At 45.2% G+C, this 15,982-nt stretch overlaps 4 protein-coding genes across 4 annotated transcripts; all 4 read left to right on the top strand.

The window, feature by feature from the left end:
* The first annotated feature begins 864 nt into the window (after window positions 1-864).
* Window positions 865-1,518, top strand: LOC134346448 (histone H1.11R-like). Its single transcript, XM_063047818.1, has one exon. The coding sequence runs from the start codon at window positions 865-867 to the stop codon at window positions 1,516-1,518; it is 654 nt and encodes a 217-aa protein (XP_062903888.1).
* Window positions 1,519-9,164: 7,646 nt separating this feature from the next.
* On the top strand, window positions 9,165-9,729 carry LOC134346447 (histone H1.2-like). The gene is made up of 2 exons (XM_063047817.1): window positions 9,165-9,323; window positions 9,409-9,729. The coding sequence occupies exons 1-2, from the start codon at window positions 9,165-9,167 to the stop codon at window positions 9,727-9,729; spliced, it is 480 nt and encodes a 159-aa protein (XP_062903887.1).
* Window positions 9,730-11,351: 1,622 nt separating this feature from the next.
* Window positions 11,352-11,642, top strand: LOC134346446 (histone H2B 5-like). Its single transcript, XM_063047816.1, has one exon. The coding sequence runs from the start codon at window positions 11,352-11,354 to the stop codon at window positions 11,640-11,642; it is 291 nt and encodes a 96-aa protein (XP_062903886.1).
* A 1,308-nt stretch (window positions 11,643-12,950) lies between these two features.
* On the top strand, window positions 12,951-15,718 carry LOC134346445 (histone H2B type 1-A-like). The gene is made up of 2 exons (XM_063047815.1): window positions 12,951-13,357; window positions 15,508-15,718. Exons 1-2 carry the CDS (start codon window positions 12,951-12,953, stop codon window positions 15,716-15,718), a joined length of 618 nt encoding a protein of 205 aa, XP_062903885.1.
* Window positions 15,719-15,982: the final 264 nt, after the last annotated feature.

The following is a 15,982-nucleotide window of genomic DNA, read 5'->3' as shown; positions in this document are numbered from 1 at the left end:
CCATCTGGGGATGAAGGTGGATACTTTGTCGAAAACTTGAGAAACATTGGAATGAAAGGCTGTGATTTGTGCGTATAATGTCCACACCACAGTTGCTATTGGACTTAAATGAATCTTCAACTCATCAGGTTAATTTAGGACTTTTCGGTTAAAAGGGTAGTTGCCATGCCCGAGCTAAGTTGTGGAACTCTCCAATCGCGAGGGAATCACAAGAGTTGAGAGATTCGCCCTAGTTCAGGCCGTTGTGACCTCTTATGGCGTCCATTAGTAAAATATTGATTGGGGGTGGTGGTCTTATCATGAAAACAGCAAAATATCTTTGGTTGCGGCAGGATCCTCCGATTTACTCAGCTTTCATGTCGCAAAGTTGGTGTGTTACTGAGGCTATGCTTAGCAGGAGATTTCCCGGTTGCATACGATGTTAAAACAATAGGTCCCTGTGGAATATGAGTCTCAACTCTTCCTCTGCAAGTCTGAGGATTAACAGGAGACGAAGTATCGAACAGGTGCGACATTCTAACCGGGAAAATGGGAGGAGCCTATTGCTTTGAGGTGTCACGGCGCAATGATGGAGTGTTAGGAAAGACACCAGAGCGTTTCTAAACTCCAAATCATGGCTTAGGCGACTAATTGTGCAGGGTGGGAAGTATACTACAGGCCCGGCTTTCCGAGTGCTCGATTTTGAGCTGAACGCGAGCCACTTTCGGAGAGGAAAAAGCACAACCGCGCCGCTTCGGGCGGTACCGGGAGGCCAGTTGTGTCTACCGCGTCCGCGCCGCCGCTTTAACCGCCGCCCCGCCGGGGCGGTGCCGTCATTGGAGCCGCAGCTGCGGGGCGGAAGCAACGCGAGTGGGCGGCTACTGAATGGCAGATTCGGAAGTGGTGGGCACCGACGTCTCTGCTGCGACGGCCCCGGCCCCGCCACCACCTGCAGTCCCGTCTCCTTCCGACGAGGCAGCGGTGCTGGACATTGCGGCGGCCGTGAAAAAGAAGCGGAGGCAGTACCGGCACAGGAAGTTTGGCTGTACGGTGGCCGAGCATATCATGAAGGCGGTGGCATCCACCAGGGAGCGCCGCCGGGTCTCGGTGGCCGCTATGAAGAAAGCGCTGTCGCCCAGCGACTATAACTTGGCCCGCAGTAACTCGCGGGTTAGTCGAACTGTGCGCAGCCCGCCTAGCAAAGGACCGCTGGAGCAAACGGTGGGCTGTGACGCCTCGGGCTCGGCCAGCCTCGGCAACAGTCCGGAGGAAACGACGGCAGCCACCCCCAAGGTGGCCAGGAAGTCCCGAAGGCTGAGGACAACAGGCAGGAAGAGGTGCCAGCGGGTGAAGAGACTGGGCAGGCACCGTAGAAAGTACGGCGCCGTGAAAAAGTCGACCCGCTGGAAAGGCATCCGGGTGAAGAAAGTGTTGGCGAGCCGCCGGGGCTCGAGAAAGCCCAGGAAGTCTGCGAAGAGCCCATTAGAGCGCGAACCCAACAGATTTGGATCTGAAACCGACTCCATCCAAACACAATGACTCAGACAAGAGCTGAAACAGTTTATATTATGTTAACCTGACGTAACAGACATATGTGCTAATGATTTTTTTGATCAAATAAAAAGAAAATAAATCGTGTATAGTTGTTTACTTGTGTTTAGAAACACCTAACAAAAATGATTAAGGTTCACTCCACCTCTCCCTTCTCTTTGCAGACATAAATTATCAAACTTTCTAATTATCGCTTCTCAGTAACCTTACCAATTATATCTCTACTGCACGTTTCCTGTGACTATAATTTCCCTTTTACTGCTTGGGTCTTCATTACGAAAGTAGGTTCAAATTAAGGAAAGGAAAATTCAGAACTATTATGAAATGCTTCAACTGAAGGGATTTTAATTTTTTATTGAATAAAGAATAAACCAATAGAGGTTTTAAACTCAATCCATGAAAGCTCTTCACAATAACTCTGAAATTTTCCTTTCCGAAATTGGAACCAACCTTTGTAATGAAGATTTGAGACTGCAGAAGCTGGAAAACTCGAGCAACACACAAAACGCTAGAGTAACTCAGCAATATAGGCCTCATCTGTAGAGGGAAATGGGGAGTCGACGTTTCACGCCAAGACCGTGCCGATCAGGATCTCGGCCCAAAACGTCCATTGTCCATTTTCCTCCACAGCTGCTGCCGGACCTGTTCCTCCAACAGTTTTTTGCGTGTTGCTGCCTTCATATGATTCAGGTTGAAACATTAAATGTACAATTTCATAAGTTTTCACTGCATTTCAATCTAATCTGATTCGTTTATGTTGAATTTAACAATTTTCTAGACATGTTTAATTATACACGACGCGTTGTTCTCAAATTGATTTTTTTTAACCCGTGTGTGCCCAGCTGCATCTACACTCTTCCAGTAAGAAAGAGTCGCTGATTTAAAATAAGATGGGCAGATTCTGAATTGTGGTCGTACTGTTCCTCCCCCCCCCCATAGAAAAATTTGCCAAGAACAATCGTAGTCGTGGAAAGACCATGAGACATACGAGACAGCAGATACAGTAACGAAAGACGAACAGTTAATAAGTTTCATCAAATCCAGAAGACACCCACATTCATACATTAAAGTTGCTTCCATTAGACTTTCGTTTGATCTGCACTATGACCGAGTAAGTTAGAACAAAGCGTTTTGTCCCCGAATATTTTGTATCTCGTACGAAGAAATGAGCTGGATATACAAGAGATGTGGATGCTAGAGTCTTGGGGGCGGTTAATAAAAACAAACTGCTTTAGTGCCGCGCCGATTGAGCAGCATCTGCGGAAGGAAATAGATAATCAACGTTTAGTGAGAAATTAGATGCAGTTTTTATGAACAGGCCACCTGAGTTGGAAAATGGCGGGATTTGGTCTTGGATATCATGAATGCAGTCAAATTTTGTTAGTGATGAGATCCGATACAGACACGGTCCAAATCAGAGTCCAGGGAAGGCTCCTTTATGTTGACACATTCGCTTTAGTTGTTGGATACCTGCGGCACATTGCAGAGCCGTCAGGCGTGTATTGTCACGGAAGATGTTTTGTGACGTCTTGCTGTAGCCATTCATTGATGCATAACTGCTTTCGCCTTTCGACCGTAAAACCATAAACAACTTAAGCATCGGTCTCCCCAGCGCTGACGTGATTGAACTTGCGGGCGGCTCGAGTTGGTTCATCGCGGCTCCATTAAAGGCAGACGGGAACGGAGCTTAAAAAAAAGCTTGATTTGTCAAATGTAGGTCGAAACTTAAAGTGAAATGCAATCGTTTCCGTCAAATCATAACAGCGAGGATTGTGCTGGGGCAGCTCGCAAGTGTCGCCAGGCTGCCAGCGCCACAACTCACGAATCCTAGCAGTAAGTCTTTGGAATGTGGGAGCATCCGGAGCGGTCCAAAGACGAGTATTTTCTACAAACATACAAAAGATAATTCACTTATAAAAATACATACAGTAATAGGGGGTCACAAAACTAGCAACGATTTCAAATTAAAATAAAGATCTTCTTCTTCATGTGCCCTGCGCGTTACACGCTTGGGTGATCATGGCTCTCCGCATCGAACGATCCCTCGCAGCGTCGGTGATATCTCGCACACTTAGTTAGATCTGTTAGTTAAAATAAAAATACTATTTCAGGACATTCAAGCGCTTGCGGGGGCCCATTGCTGACGGAACTTCCCCCTAACCCCGTGCCCATAGAGACTGCATGCTCCTTCTCCAAGTGCTGCCTGGCCGTGCTCGAATCTCGCCCCCAGATACTTCATTTTCTCCAATATAAGAATGAGGGGCTTTATTAATTTAAATTAGTTGTTGTCTGTTTCAATCAAATAAAACTAACCTGGCGCTGCTTTAAATGTATTTAGAAGTTTAATGTGGACAAAGTGCCTTGTCTCTTTTAAAAGTTTTTTTTTAAATTTTGAACATATGACATATGTTAGCACATTTAAATAAGATTTTTAGAAATTGGGCCCTTTTCTAAGGAAGGATGAATTGTCCCTGAAGAGGGTCCAAAGGAGGTAAACGGAAATGAAAAGCTTAACATGTTCTATGTGGAGTGTTTAATGACCCTGGGCCTGTATTGGATGGTGTTCAGAAGAAGAGTGGAGTCTCCTTGAAATCTATCGATTACTGAAAGGCCTGGATAGACTGGACGAGGAGAGAATGTTTCCATTACTAGAAGTCTAGGATCAGAAGGCATAGCCCCAAAATCAAAAAGTTTCCTTTGGAATTGCAACTAGCAGGGATTTCTTCAGACAGAGCGTGGTGAATCATAGAATTGATGGCTCCAGAGGCGAAGACGTTGGGTTTATTAAAGTCTGAGGTTGATGGGTCCTTCATTGGTAAGGAGGTTAAGGGTTACATGGATAGAGAGGAGAATGGGTTGATTCAGTGTTAGAGCAGATTCAATGGGTTGAGTGGCTTGATGATGCTCTGATATCTCACCGCTTTATAATCTGTTGGGGGACATCAGGCTTGCATTCATTCCACTTATAGTGACAGCTAAAGATCTGTCTGCTTTGGGTTCAGATGTCCCGGCCCAAGGGCGACGCGGTAGCATTTTATTTCTTACATCCGTCTCACAAGACGAGGGAGTAAAAATCTTCATGTTGTGTCTCTGTCACAACGTACAAGCAATAGGGAAGAGAAATGTGGGAGGGTATTGCCCAACACTAGGATTGTTTCGTATTCATGTATGTACAGTCAGACACAATGTACAGATGGATACGCAATCAGTTCACTGTGCTTTGATAATTCTGATGGCTTGGTGATAGAAGGTGTCCTGGCCTTCATGCTGCGGTACCGTTTGCCAGATGCAACAGTTTGTGGTTGAGGTGGCTGGAGTCTCTCATGATCCTCTGGACCCTTTTTACCCGCAGCTGCACATGTTTCGATGTAAATATCACAAATAAATCTATAAATAAAGCTTAACATCAAGCGTTTTTTTTAACCTTTGGTCATTTGCCATCTAGTTGCTTCTTCTTTAAAACAGATGTACAGAATTTGTCTATAAGGTATTGTCCTGTCCAATTCCTATTCACTAAGACCATAAGACAAAACGGCAGAATTATGCCATTCGATCATGGCAGAATTTTTTATTCCCCATTCTCCTCCTTCTCTCTGTGATGCCTGACACCCTCACTGATCAAGAATCTATCAATCTCTGCTTCAAATATGACCAGTGACTTGGCCTACAGAGCCACCTGTGGAAATTAACCACCACCCACTAACGAAAGAAATTCCTCCTCGTCTCTGTTCTAAAGGTATGTATTTCCATCCTGAGGCTCTGCCCGCTGGTTCCGAACATAATTAGTGAGAATCGCAACACCTTTTTAACAATCGTAACTGCGATGCTAATCAGAATCAGGTTTACTATCACTCAGATACTGTACATCAGGATATTTGTTGTTTTGCAGCAGCAGTACAGTGCAATACTTAAAATATACTATAAAATATAATAGGAAATACAGTATATATTCAAAACGTAAATAAGTTGAGCATTATTTTCATGGGTTCATCGCCTGTTCAGGAATCTGATGGCAGGCGGGAAGAAGCTGTTCCTAAGATGTTGAGTGTGTGTCTTCAGTCTCCTCCTGATGGTAATAATGTGAAGAGGGTGGTGGGGGGCCCTTCGATCGTAGAATGGTACAGCAGAGGAACAGGCCCTTCAGTTAGTAATCAAATGGCCAACTAAACTAATCTTTTCTTCCATTTTCCTCACGTTCATCTGCCTATCTAAATGTCTCTTCAAAATTCCCTAATGTACCGTACCTGCCTTCACCACCACCCCAGGCAGCGTTTTCCAGGCACCCACCGCTCGCCCACTATAGAAAAAAAAGTGCCCCTCGCATCTTAAGACCATAAGGAACAGGAGAATTTGGTCTGTAATTAGGCTATTTGGCCCATCGAGTCTGCTGTGCCATTTCATCATGGCTGATCCAATTTTCCTCTCAGCCCCAATATCTTGCCTTCTCGCCCCCCGTATCCTTTCATTACCTGACCAATCAACAATCTATCGATCTCTGCCTTAAATATACATAAAGACTTGGCATCCACAGCTTCCTGTGGCAATAAGTTCCTCAGATTCACTGCTCTCTGGCTAAAGGTATTCCTCCTCATCTCTGTTCAAAAAAGGACACACCTCTGATCTGAGGCAGAGTCCTCTGGTATTAGATTCTCCCACTATAGAAAACATCCTCTCCACATCCACTCTATCAAGGCCTTTCATCATTCGATAGGTTTCAATTAGGTCACTGCTCATCCATCTGAATTCCAGTGAACTTCTTTGAAATTATCCCCTCTCACCTTAACTGCAATGCCCTCTGGTATTTCAACCCCGGAGGGGGATATTTTCTGTCTATCTGTGTCTCTCATAATCTTATAAACCTCGATCAGATCTCCCCTCAGCCTCCGCCACTCCAGAGAAAACAACCCAATTTGCCCAACCTCTCGTTATACCAGACGAGAAAGGCAGTGGGGGCGCGATGGAGATGAAGGTAGATGTCAATGCCAGGAGGAAATAACAGTCAGGAACAAAGATAGATACGATGGGGCAGATAGTTTGAACTTTGTTTATTTTAATGCCAGGAGTATTATAGGTAAAGGTGATGAACTATGATCTTCTCCGTGGATTGTCGCCTTGTCGTGGTGGAGAAGCTTGCGTGGTCCTGAGATCCCGAGAGCGATGCCATCTGGAGCTATGCTCCTGGTAGGGTCACCCATGGCAGTAAAGTCGAGGGTGAGGTCCCTGACAAAGAACAATCCAACCAAGACCTCAATGGTGGAACAGGCGGATGAAGTTACTTCGAACTCAACAGCTGTGAAGGCGGATGAAGACTACAACAAATCCATCAGCTCCAATTGTCGTGGTTTCCATGCCATTGGAATCAGTTGATTGATTTGTGAAGTATCGTGTGCTTCTTGGAGTGCAAGATCAAGAACACGTTAAACAAATACACGCACAGGCGTCTTCACTCTGTGGGCCACTTCTTCAGAACAAAGACCATCATCCTCGACCACGAGGGACAGCCACGACGACGACGACGACGAACTACGATATTGAGACCATTACATGTAAGTATTTTCTCATTGGTTTAATTGGAAGGAGCTTGTACTCCTTCCCCTCTATAAGTAGGAATGGAGTTTTTCTAATTTTGGGGTATAAATCAGAAACAGGGCTTATTACCACCAGCACATGTCGTGAAATAGGTTTTCTTTGCAGCAGCAATACATAATAATAGAAAGAAACTGTCAATTACAGTAAATAGTGAAATTAAATAAGTTTGTAAAAATAGAAGTAAGGAAGTAGTGAGGTAGAGGGGGAAAGGCCATCCTGAATCGTTGAGTGTGTGACTTCAGGTTTCTGAACCTCCTTCCTGCTGAGTAATGAGAACAAGGCAGAAAAGTAGCTGGTTTATGCTAGATGGCATCTTTCGTTTCTCTTTCCTTCAGGTAGTAGACCCCGTCACTGTTCTGTTCCTGTTCTATCAACTCTTAATAAACAATCATGAAATAACAAGTTTTATACCTCATTCATGACTTCTTAAATAACATTGGATTTAAACACCAAAATCTATCAAGCACAAGCAGCAACAGCAAAGCAAACCCTGCCTCTCCCTCCTATATGCTAATGTATACAGAAGGACAGTTGTCCAAACCCAACACAGGCTATCTTCAGCCTATAGCCTCCAGTGGACTTGGACTTGCAGACATTAGGCATCACGCGAACATCGATTTCTCCAAATTCTGGTAATTTTCCCGCTCCCCTTTCCTTTTTCTCTGGACACCTCTTACCTCTCCTCTTCTCCTCGTCTACCTGTCACATCCCCTTGGTGGTCTTCCTCCTTCCCTTTCGCCATGGGCCATTCTCCACTCCAGCCCTTTACCTTTTCCACCTACTACCTCCCCAGATTCTTACTTCACACCCCGCCCCCACCTTGCTTCACCTATCGCTTTCTAGCTTGTACTCCTTCCCCTCCACCCATCTTCTTATTCCGGCCTCTCCCCTGTTCCTTTCCAGCCCTGAAGAAGGGTCTTGGCCCTAAATGTCGACTGTTTATTCTTCTCCATAGATGCTGCCCCATCTGCTGAGTTCCTCCAGCGTTGTGTGTGTGTTGGTCTGGATTTTCAGCATCTGCAGAATCCCTCGTGCTGCTTTAATACTTTGATAATCTTACAGCACGATTAGCAAGCTATGAAATTACAGAGAAAGTGTAACCTGAGCCCGCAGCATGTCCAAACTGAAGCAACAAACACAAAATGCCGGGGAAACTCAAAGGGCCAGGCAGCATCTGTGGAAAAGAGTAAACAGCTCCAGGCTGAGACCCCTCATCAGGACTGGGAAAAAAAGATGAGAAGTTTGAACAAGAAGGTTGGGGCGGGCGGGGGAGGGGAGAAGTACAAGATGGTAGGTGAAAGGTGAGGGGGGAATGGTGAAGTAAAGAGCTGGGAAGCTCACAGCTGAAAGAGATAAAAGGCTGGAGAAGGATCTGATAGGACAGGGTAAAAAGACCATGGAAGAAAGCGAAGAGGAGGTGGTGGGCAGGTAAGGAGATAGGATGAGCGACTGAAACAGGAGTGGGAAAGGTGACATACATCAAAGTTGCTGGTGAACGCAGCAGGCTAAGCAGCATCTATAGGAAGAGGCGCAGTCGACGTTTCAGGCCGAGACCCTTCGTCACGTCGACTGCGCCTCTTCCTATAGATGCTGCTTAGCCTGCTGCGTTCACCAGCAACTTTGATGTATGTTTCTTGAATTTCCAGCATCTGCAGAATTCCTGTTGTTTGTGGGAAAGGTGAGGCGGGGGGCAATTTCCGGAAGCTCGAGAAATCGATGTTCAGGTCGAAGGGTATCTAGACGGAATATAAGGTGTTGCTCCTCCAGCCTGAGCGTGGCCTCATAGCGGCAGTATGGAGGTGATCATGGACTGACATGTCGGAATAGGAATGGGAAGTAGCATTGATGTTGGTGGCCTGTCTGCTGCTTAGAATTCCAGCATCTGCAGATTTTCTCGTCTGTGTCCAAACTGAAGATGAGGTGTTGCTCATTGAGCGATGAACGGCAGCCACACACAGACAGCCGGGAGTGCCAGTGGGTGTGAGGCCTTCCCACCTCCCGGAAGCACGTGACATTCGGCCACGTGGCACCGTGGAGTTGTTTACATGGCGTCCGCTTTGAGGGCTGATAAGAGGCCGCCGCAGCCGGACGGGTTCAGTGGCGGCCCGGAGCCAGTGGGCGTCGGTGTGGCGTCTGTGAGCTCTGCGGATGCGCCACCCGCACCTTTGCTAATGGCTGCGGGTCAGCAGCCCCGAGGCAGCAAGGCAAAGCGAAAGAAGAACTCGCCCACGTCCCGGCAAGGGAGTCCGTCGACCGTGGCCGGGCACATCATGGACGCTGTCCAAACAGCGCCACGATGTCTCCCTGCTCGCCGTCAAGAAGGCGCTGTCGGCCACTGGTTACGATGTGCCCCGCATCAATTCACGGGTGAATCAAACGGTTCGGAACCTGGTGGCTGATGGCATGTTGGTGCAAACGGCTGGCACGGGGGCCTCGGGTTCTTTCAAGATCAACCGGCAGCTCCAGGTAGTTAAAGGGGCGGCGGGTAAGTTCTTCCAGACCCGAAAACGTGGTGCGCCCACCTCGAAAGTTAAGGGTGCGGTGCGCAAGCCCTGGAGGAAGAACGCGCTTCGCAGAGTAAAGCTTATGAACCAAGGCCGGCGCTCATAAAAGACGAACCGGCAAGGTGACAGTTCCCAAGGGTAAACAGCCAGAGAGGTGTCTAAAAATGCCCCGTCTTCTGATGGTCGGCAACACGGCCGAGAAGAGCAAAGCTCCGAAGTGGAAACATATCCAAGAATGAACGCCAAAACGGCTCTTTTAAGAGCCACTGTCTCTTTCATACAGAAATTGCCCTGTGGGTTACAGATACATTTCTATAGGAAGAAGCACATTTAAAGCAATAAAATATACGAAACCAAAATAAATATGCCCAGTTTACTCAAACTTACGTCACCATTCACTATATTCTGTGCAAGCTCACTATAATTAATTCTGATCTTTATGTAGTTAAATATTTGGCCTCCACCCTCAGGATTTCAGAGAAGCGTTGTGCTGAAGATTGTGCGTAGCTCTATTAAATGCCCAGCCACAGAAAACTTCGTGATTCCCACAAGTAATAACTCAGCATCTACCCTGTGAAAGATATTGTATATTTCGATATGGTTATTTCCCATTCATCTGAGCGTTAAGAAGTACAACCCCAAACTGCCTAGATTTCACGGGACAAACCTCATACGATGAAAATGGCAATCAAATGGCTCTAAAAATGAAGCTAAGGGTCTCGGTCCAAACGTTGTATTGTACCTTCTTTTCCATAGATGCCGCCTCCAGCATTTTGTGCGTGTTCCTAATAAATTGGTGACGTTAATGGTTCAGTTTAAGGAGTCGCACAAATTGAGATGATTCTTGAATCCATCATTTTCATGCAAACCACCAAGCACAAATTTACACTAATCCTAAACCAATCTCACGATTTTCTCCACTCTTTGCTCTAAATTCCCTTCAATTCTTTCGACTACTTATGACGAGGGCAATTTCCAGTGACCAATTAATGTACTAATGTCTTTGGCACATTGGAGGAAACAGGATCACCGGGGGAGGGGGAGGGGGAGATCTCGTGCAGTGAAGCGAAGAATATATAAAATCCTCATCGATTTCCAAAGGCCAGGATTGAACCTGGGTCTCTAGAACTACGAGGCAGCAGATCTACTAACAACATCACTTTTATTACCCTAAGATCGATTACCGAAAAGCCTGAATATTCCTAAACAACTTTAATATTTACAGTATTCTCGGATATGTTTCCAGTCACAGCTTTCGCAATATTTTGAGCTTGGAGTAATTTTAGTAGGGGGTTTCTGAAGGATTTAAACTGTATCGGTTAGAGAGGCAGTGATCTCTCCCTCTCCCCCTCCCCCTCCCTCCCTCTCTCTCTCTCTCTCTCTCCCTCTTTCTCTCCCTCCCTCTCTCCTGAGATTCTTTCACACCGAATTTCTTGCAAAGCAAACGCTACCGGACGGGTGAAGTAGTGACACCAGAGCACGTCCGTTCAGAGGTTTGCACAAAGTAACCAATCGGAACGGACAATCTGCCATCCTTCATTTGCATCGTGCTTTGATTTTTGCACAGCTCTGTAGAGAGAAGCAGCGGACTGAGTATTGCTTGATTTTTGGTGTGTAAGTCAGCAAGATATACGCAATGCCAACTGCTGTTTCGGGTTCTACCAGTGTTACGGCAGGCGGAGGTAAAGGCGCCGTTTCGAAAAAGGGCTCTAAGAAAACTGCTATGAAATGAGCAGGAAAGGCGATAAGAAGCACAGGAGGAGCAGGAAGGAGAGCTACAGCATCTATATCTACAAAGTGCTGAAGCAGGTTCACCCAGACACTGGTATTTCATTCGTCAGCGACATCTTCGAGCGTATTGCGTCCGAGGCTTCCCGTCTGGTGCATTACACCCGTCGCCAGACCATCTCCTCCCGAGAGGTCCAGAGCGCCGTCCGCCCTCTGCTTCCTGGGGAACTGGCTAAACACGCCGTCTCTGAAGGCACGAAAACCATCACCAAATATACAGGCTCCAAGTAGATTACCCTTGAAAGATGCGATTAAATCGCCAAACGGCTCTTTTAAGAGCCACTCACCCAGTCCAAAACGCGGCTATACCTACAGTATGAGTAATACATATTTAAGCATCGACTCCTGGAGTCAAACGACAGCGCCCGATCAAGGACAAACAATGCAATTTTCTGAAAATTCACGACGGCCAAATGCTTTATTTTAAAAACTGGATGTTTGTAGTTCAGTGAGTTAATTGATAAAAATGTATTGGTTGGAGAGGCAGTGACGCGAACTGTCACAAATTTAGTTGGGATCGTCTAAAGCAGCAGTTAGTCTATTGATTAGAGAGTTAATGACGCAGATGGAGGAGATTAACTAACTAAGTATTTCCAATATGTTCCTTCTTCAGAATTCATCATCAGTGTCCTCTGCACAGAAGCTACCTGGCCGAATCATAAGACACGTTGATACCCTTCAGGCGATAAATGACCTGAGTTTGATTGCAACTTCCAAAAGGGATTTGAATAGAGGGAAAAAATGCAGGGAAACTAGCATCTATGACAAATTGCAGCACACCATCACAAGCCAGTATCGGCATGTTTGGCCAAAGGGCCGTTGCTTTATGATTCCATATCCGTAGTCAACTCCAGCGGGGCGATAAGCAGACAGAGAAGACAATGTACATTTTTTATTTATTAAATATTGTCCTTTGTTGTATTTTCTGTCTAAGCACTGTGAATTGGTTACTGTCGTATCTTTCCATTACGCAGATTTAATTAAAATTCATCGTACAACAAAGTATTACAGTTGCTAGATTCTGAAATAAAACAGAAAATGCTGAAAATATTCTTTTGCTGGTTTGATTTCTCCTGACTTAACTACTCCTTTTTTGCTCCCTTCTTTCCCCTCACCCACAGCCCCCTCACCATTCCTCATCTTAACCCAGTTTTCTCTCCAAACATTCTCAATTCATGTAAAAGGCCATCGATTTAAACAAAGCGTTTTCATCTCCCAATGTCAGTATTTCTTTTAGTTGTAATGTTAGCTTACTGTAAAGACGGTCAGGGGGTGTATTTTCGTCCTAAACATTATTTTAAAATGTTTTTTCCTCTCTCTCTTGCTCTCGCATTCCCAAACGCTATCGGGCGGGTGAAGTAGTGACACCAGAGCACGTCCATTCAGAGGTTTGCACAAAGTAACCAATCGGAACGGACAATCTGCCATCCTTCATTTGCATCGTGCTTTGATTAGTTGCATAGCTCTGTATATATAAGAGAGAAGCAGCCGATTGCGTGTTACTTGATTTTTGGTGTGTAAGTCAGCAAGAGTTACACAATGCCAACTGCTGTTTCGGGTTCTACCAGCGTCACGGCAGTCGGAGGTAAAGGTGCCGTTTTGAAAAAGGGCTCTAAGAAAACTGCTATGAAAATGAGCAAGAAAGGCGGTAGGAAACGCAGGAGGAGCAGGAAGGAGAGCTACAGCATCTATATCTACAAAGTACTGAAGCAGGTTCACCCAGACACCGGTATCTCTTCCAAGGCCATGAGTGTCATCCACTCATTTGTCAGCGACATCTTCGAGCGTATTGCGTCCGAGGCTTCCCGTCTGGCGCATTACACCCGTCGCCAGACCATCTCCTCCCGAGAGGTCCAGAGCGCCGTCCGTCTTCTGCTTCCTGGGGAACTGGCCAAACACGCCGTCTCTGAAGGCACGAAAGCCGTCACCAAATATACCAGCTCCAAGTAGCTTACCCTTGAAAGATGCGATTAGATCGCCAAACGGCTCTTTTAAGAGCCACTCATTCAGTCCAAACAGCGGCTATACCTACAGTATGAGTAATAACGTACTCGAGCATCGACTCCTGGAGTCAAATAACAGCGCCCGATCAAAGACAAACAATGCAATTTTCTGAAAATTCACGACGGCCAAATGCTATTTTAAAAACTATGTAGTTCCGTCAGTTAATAGATAAAAAGCATGCTTTCAAAATGCCTTGCTTTTCGCGCGAATGTTTTCTTTAGGGTCCATTGAACCTCAACTTAGATCATGCCGTTCCCTCGATAACCGGAAGAAAAAGCGGGGCAAGGTATTCACTCATGTTTGCCGAGTGATTTTTATTTACCTGACGTATGATTTAAAACGGATTTGTTGGTATGGAATTTGAAAAATATCGGTTTTGATTTTATTATTTTATAATATTTATTATGTTATAAATAGCAGTGGACAGGCATGCACAAAATTAATCGGCTACTGAATTCATTGGTGTCCTCATCCAGGTCCGCTGTCGTATTATGTTACATTGATTCGTAACAGATTTACGATGGGCTGCAATTACTTAACTAGAGAAAGAAAATTTCCGACCAGTACCTGCAATTTCGACCTTCTCAATCTTTGCAGAGGGCAAGATTGCCCATATTGCCAGTACAGCTTTCGCAATATTTTGAGCTTGCATTAATTTTGGTAGGGGGTTTCTGAAGAACTTTAACTGTATTGGTTGGAGAGGCAGTGACGCGAACTGTCACAAATTTAGCAGGGACCGTCTAAAAGAGCACTTAGTCTGTATTGATTAGAGAGTTAATGACGCAGACGGAGATTAACTAACTAAATATTTCCAAGCAACACACACAAAATGCTGCTGTGTGTGTGTGTTGCTTGAATTTCCAGCATCTGCAGATTTCCTCGTGTTTGCGTTTTTAAATATTTCCAATATGTCCCTTCTTCAGAATTCATCATCAGTATCCTCTGCACAGAAGCTACCTGGCCGAATCATAAGACACGTTGAGGCTCTTCAGGCGATAAATGACCTGAGTTTGATTGCAACTTCCAAAAGGGATTTGAATAGAGGGAAAAAATGCAGGGAAAGTAGCATCTATGACAAATTGCAGCACACCATCACAAGCCAGTATCGGCATGTTTGGCCAAAGGGCCGTTGCTTTATAATTCCATATCCGTAGTCAACTCCAGCGGGGCGATAAGCAGACAGAGAAGACAATGTACATTTTTTATTTATTAAATATTGTCCTTTGTTGTATTTTCTGTCTAAGTACTGTGAATTGATTACTGTCGTATCTTTCCATTACGCAGATTTAATTAAAATTCATCGTAAAACAAAGTATTGCAGTTGCTAGATTCTGAAATAAAACAGAAAATGCTGAAAATACTCCTTTGTTGGTTTGATCTCTCTTGACTTAACTACTCCTTTTTTTGCTCCCTTCTTTCCCCTCACCCACAGCCCTCTCACTATTCCTCATCTTATCCCAATTTTCTCTCCAAACATTCTCAATTCATGAAAAAGGCCATCGATTTAAACAAAACATTTTCATCCCCCAATCATGAGAAATGTTAGTATCTCCCAATGTTAGTATTTCTGTTATTTGTAATGTTAACTCATTGTAAAGATGGTCAGGGGTTGTATTTTCGTCCTAAACATTACCTTAATTTTTCTCTCTCTCTCTCCTGAGATTCTTTCACACCGAATTTCTTGCAAAGCAAACGCTATCGGGCGGGTGAAGTAGTGACACCAGAGCACGTCCGTTCAGAGGTTTGCACAAAGTAACCAATCGGAACGGACAATCTGCCATCCTTCATTTGCATCGTGCTTTGATTATTTGCATAGCTCTGTATATATAAGAGAGAAGCAGGCGATTGCGTATTGCTTGATTTTTGGTGTGTAAGTCAGCAAGAGTTACACAATGCCAACTACTGTTTCGGGTACTACCAGCGTCACGGCAGGCGGAGGTAAAGGCGCCGTTTCGAAAAAGGGCTCTAAGAAGACTGCTATGAAAATGAGCAGGAAAGGCGATAAGAAGCACAGGAGGAGCAGGAAGGAGAGCTACAGCATCTATATCTACAAAGTACTGAAGCAGGTTCACCCAGACACCGGTATTTCTTCCAAGGCCATGAGTGTCATCCACTCATTTGTCAGCGACATCTTTGAGCGTATTGCGTCCGAGGCTTCCCGTCTGGTGCATTACACCCGTCGCCAGACCATCTCCTCCCGAGAGGTCCAGAGCGCCGTCCGTCTTCTGCTTCCTGGGGAACTGGCTAAACACGCCGTCTCTGAAGGCACGAAAGCCGTCACCAAATATACCAGCTCCAAGTAGATTACCCTTGAAAGATGCGATTAAATCGCCAAACGGCTCTTTTAAGAGCCACCCATCCAGTTCAAAACGCGGCTATACCTACAGTATGAGTAATAACGTACTCGAGCATCGACTCCTGGAGTCAAATAACAGCGCCCGATCAAAGACAAACAATGCAATTTTCTGAAAATTCACGACGGCCAAATGCTATTTAAAAAACTAGTTCAGTGAGTTAATTGATAAAAAATCATGCTTTCAAAATGCTTTAATTTTATTTGCTTTTCC

Source organism: Mobula hypostoma, chromosome 5 (assembly GCF_963921235.1).
Source record: "Mobula hypostoma chromosome 5, sMobHyp1.1, whole genome shotgun sequence".
NCBI lineage: Eukaryota > Metazoa > Chordata > Chondrichthyes > Myliobatiformes > Myliobatidae > Mobula > Mobula hypostoma.
The sequence above is the reverse complement of the archived record's forward strand: the minus strand, read 5'-3'. Positions and strand labels throughout refer to the sequence as shown.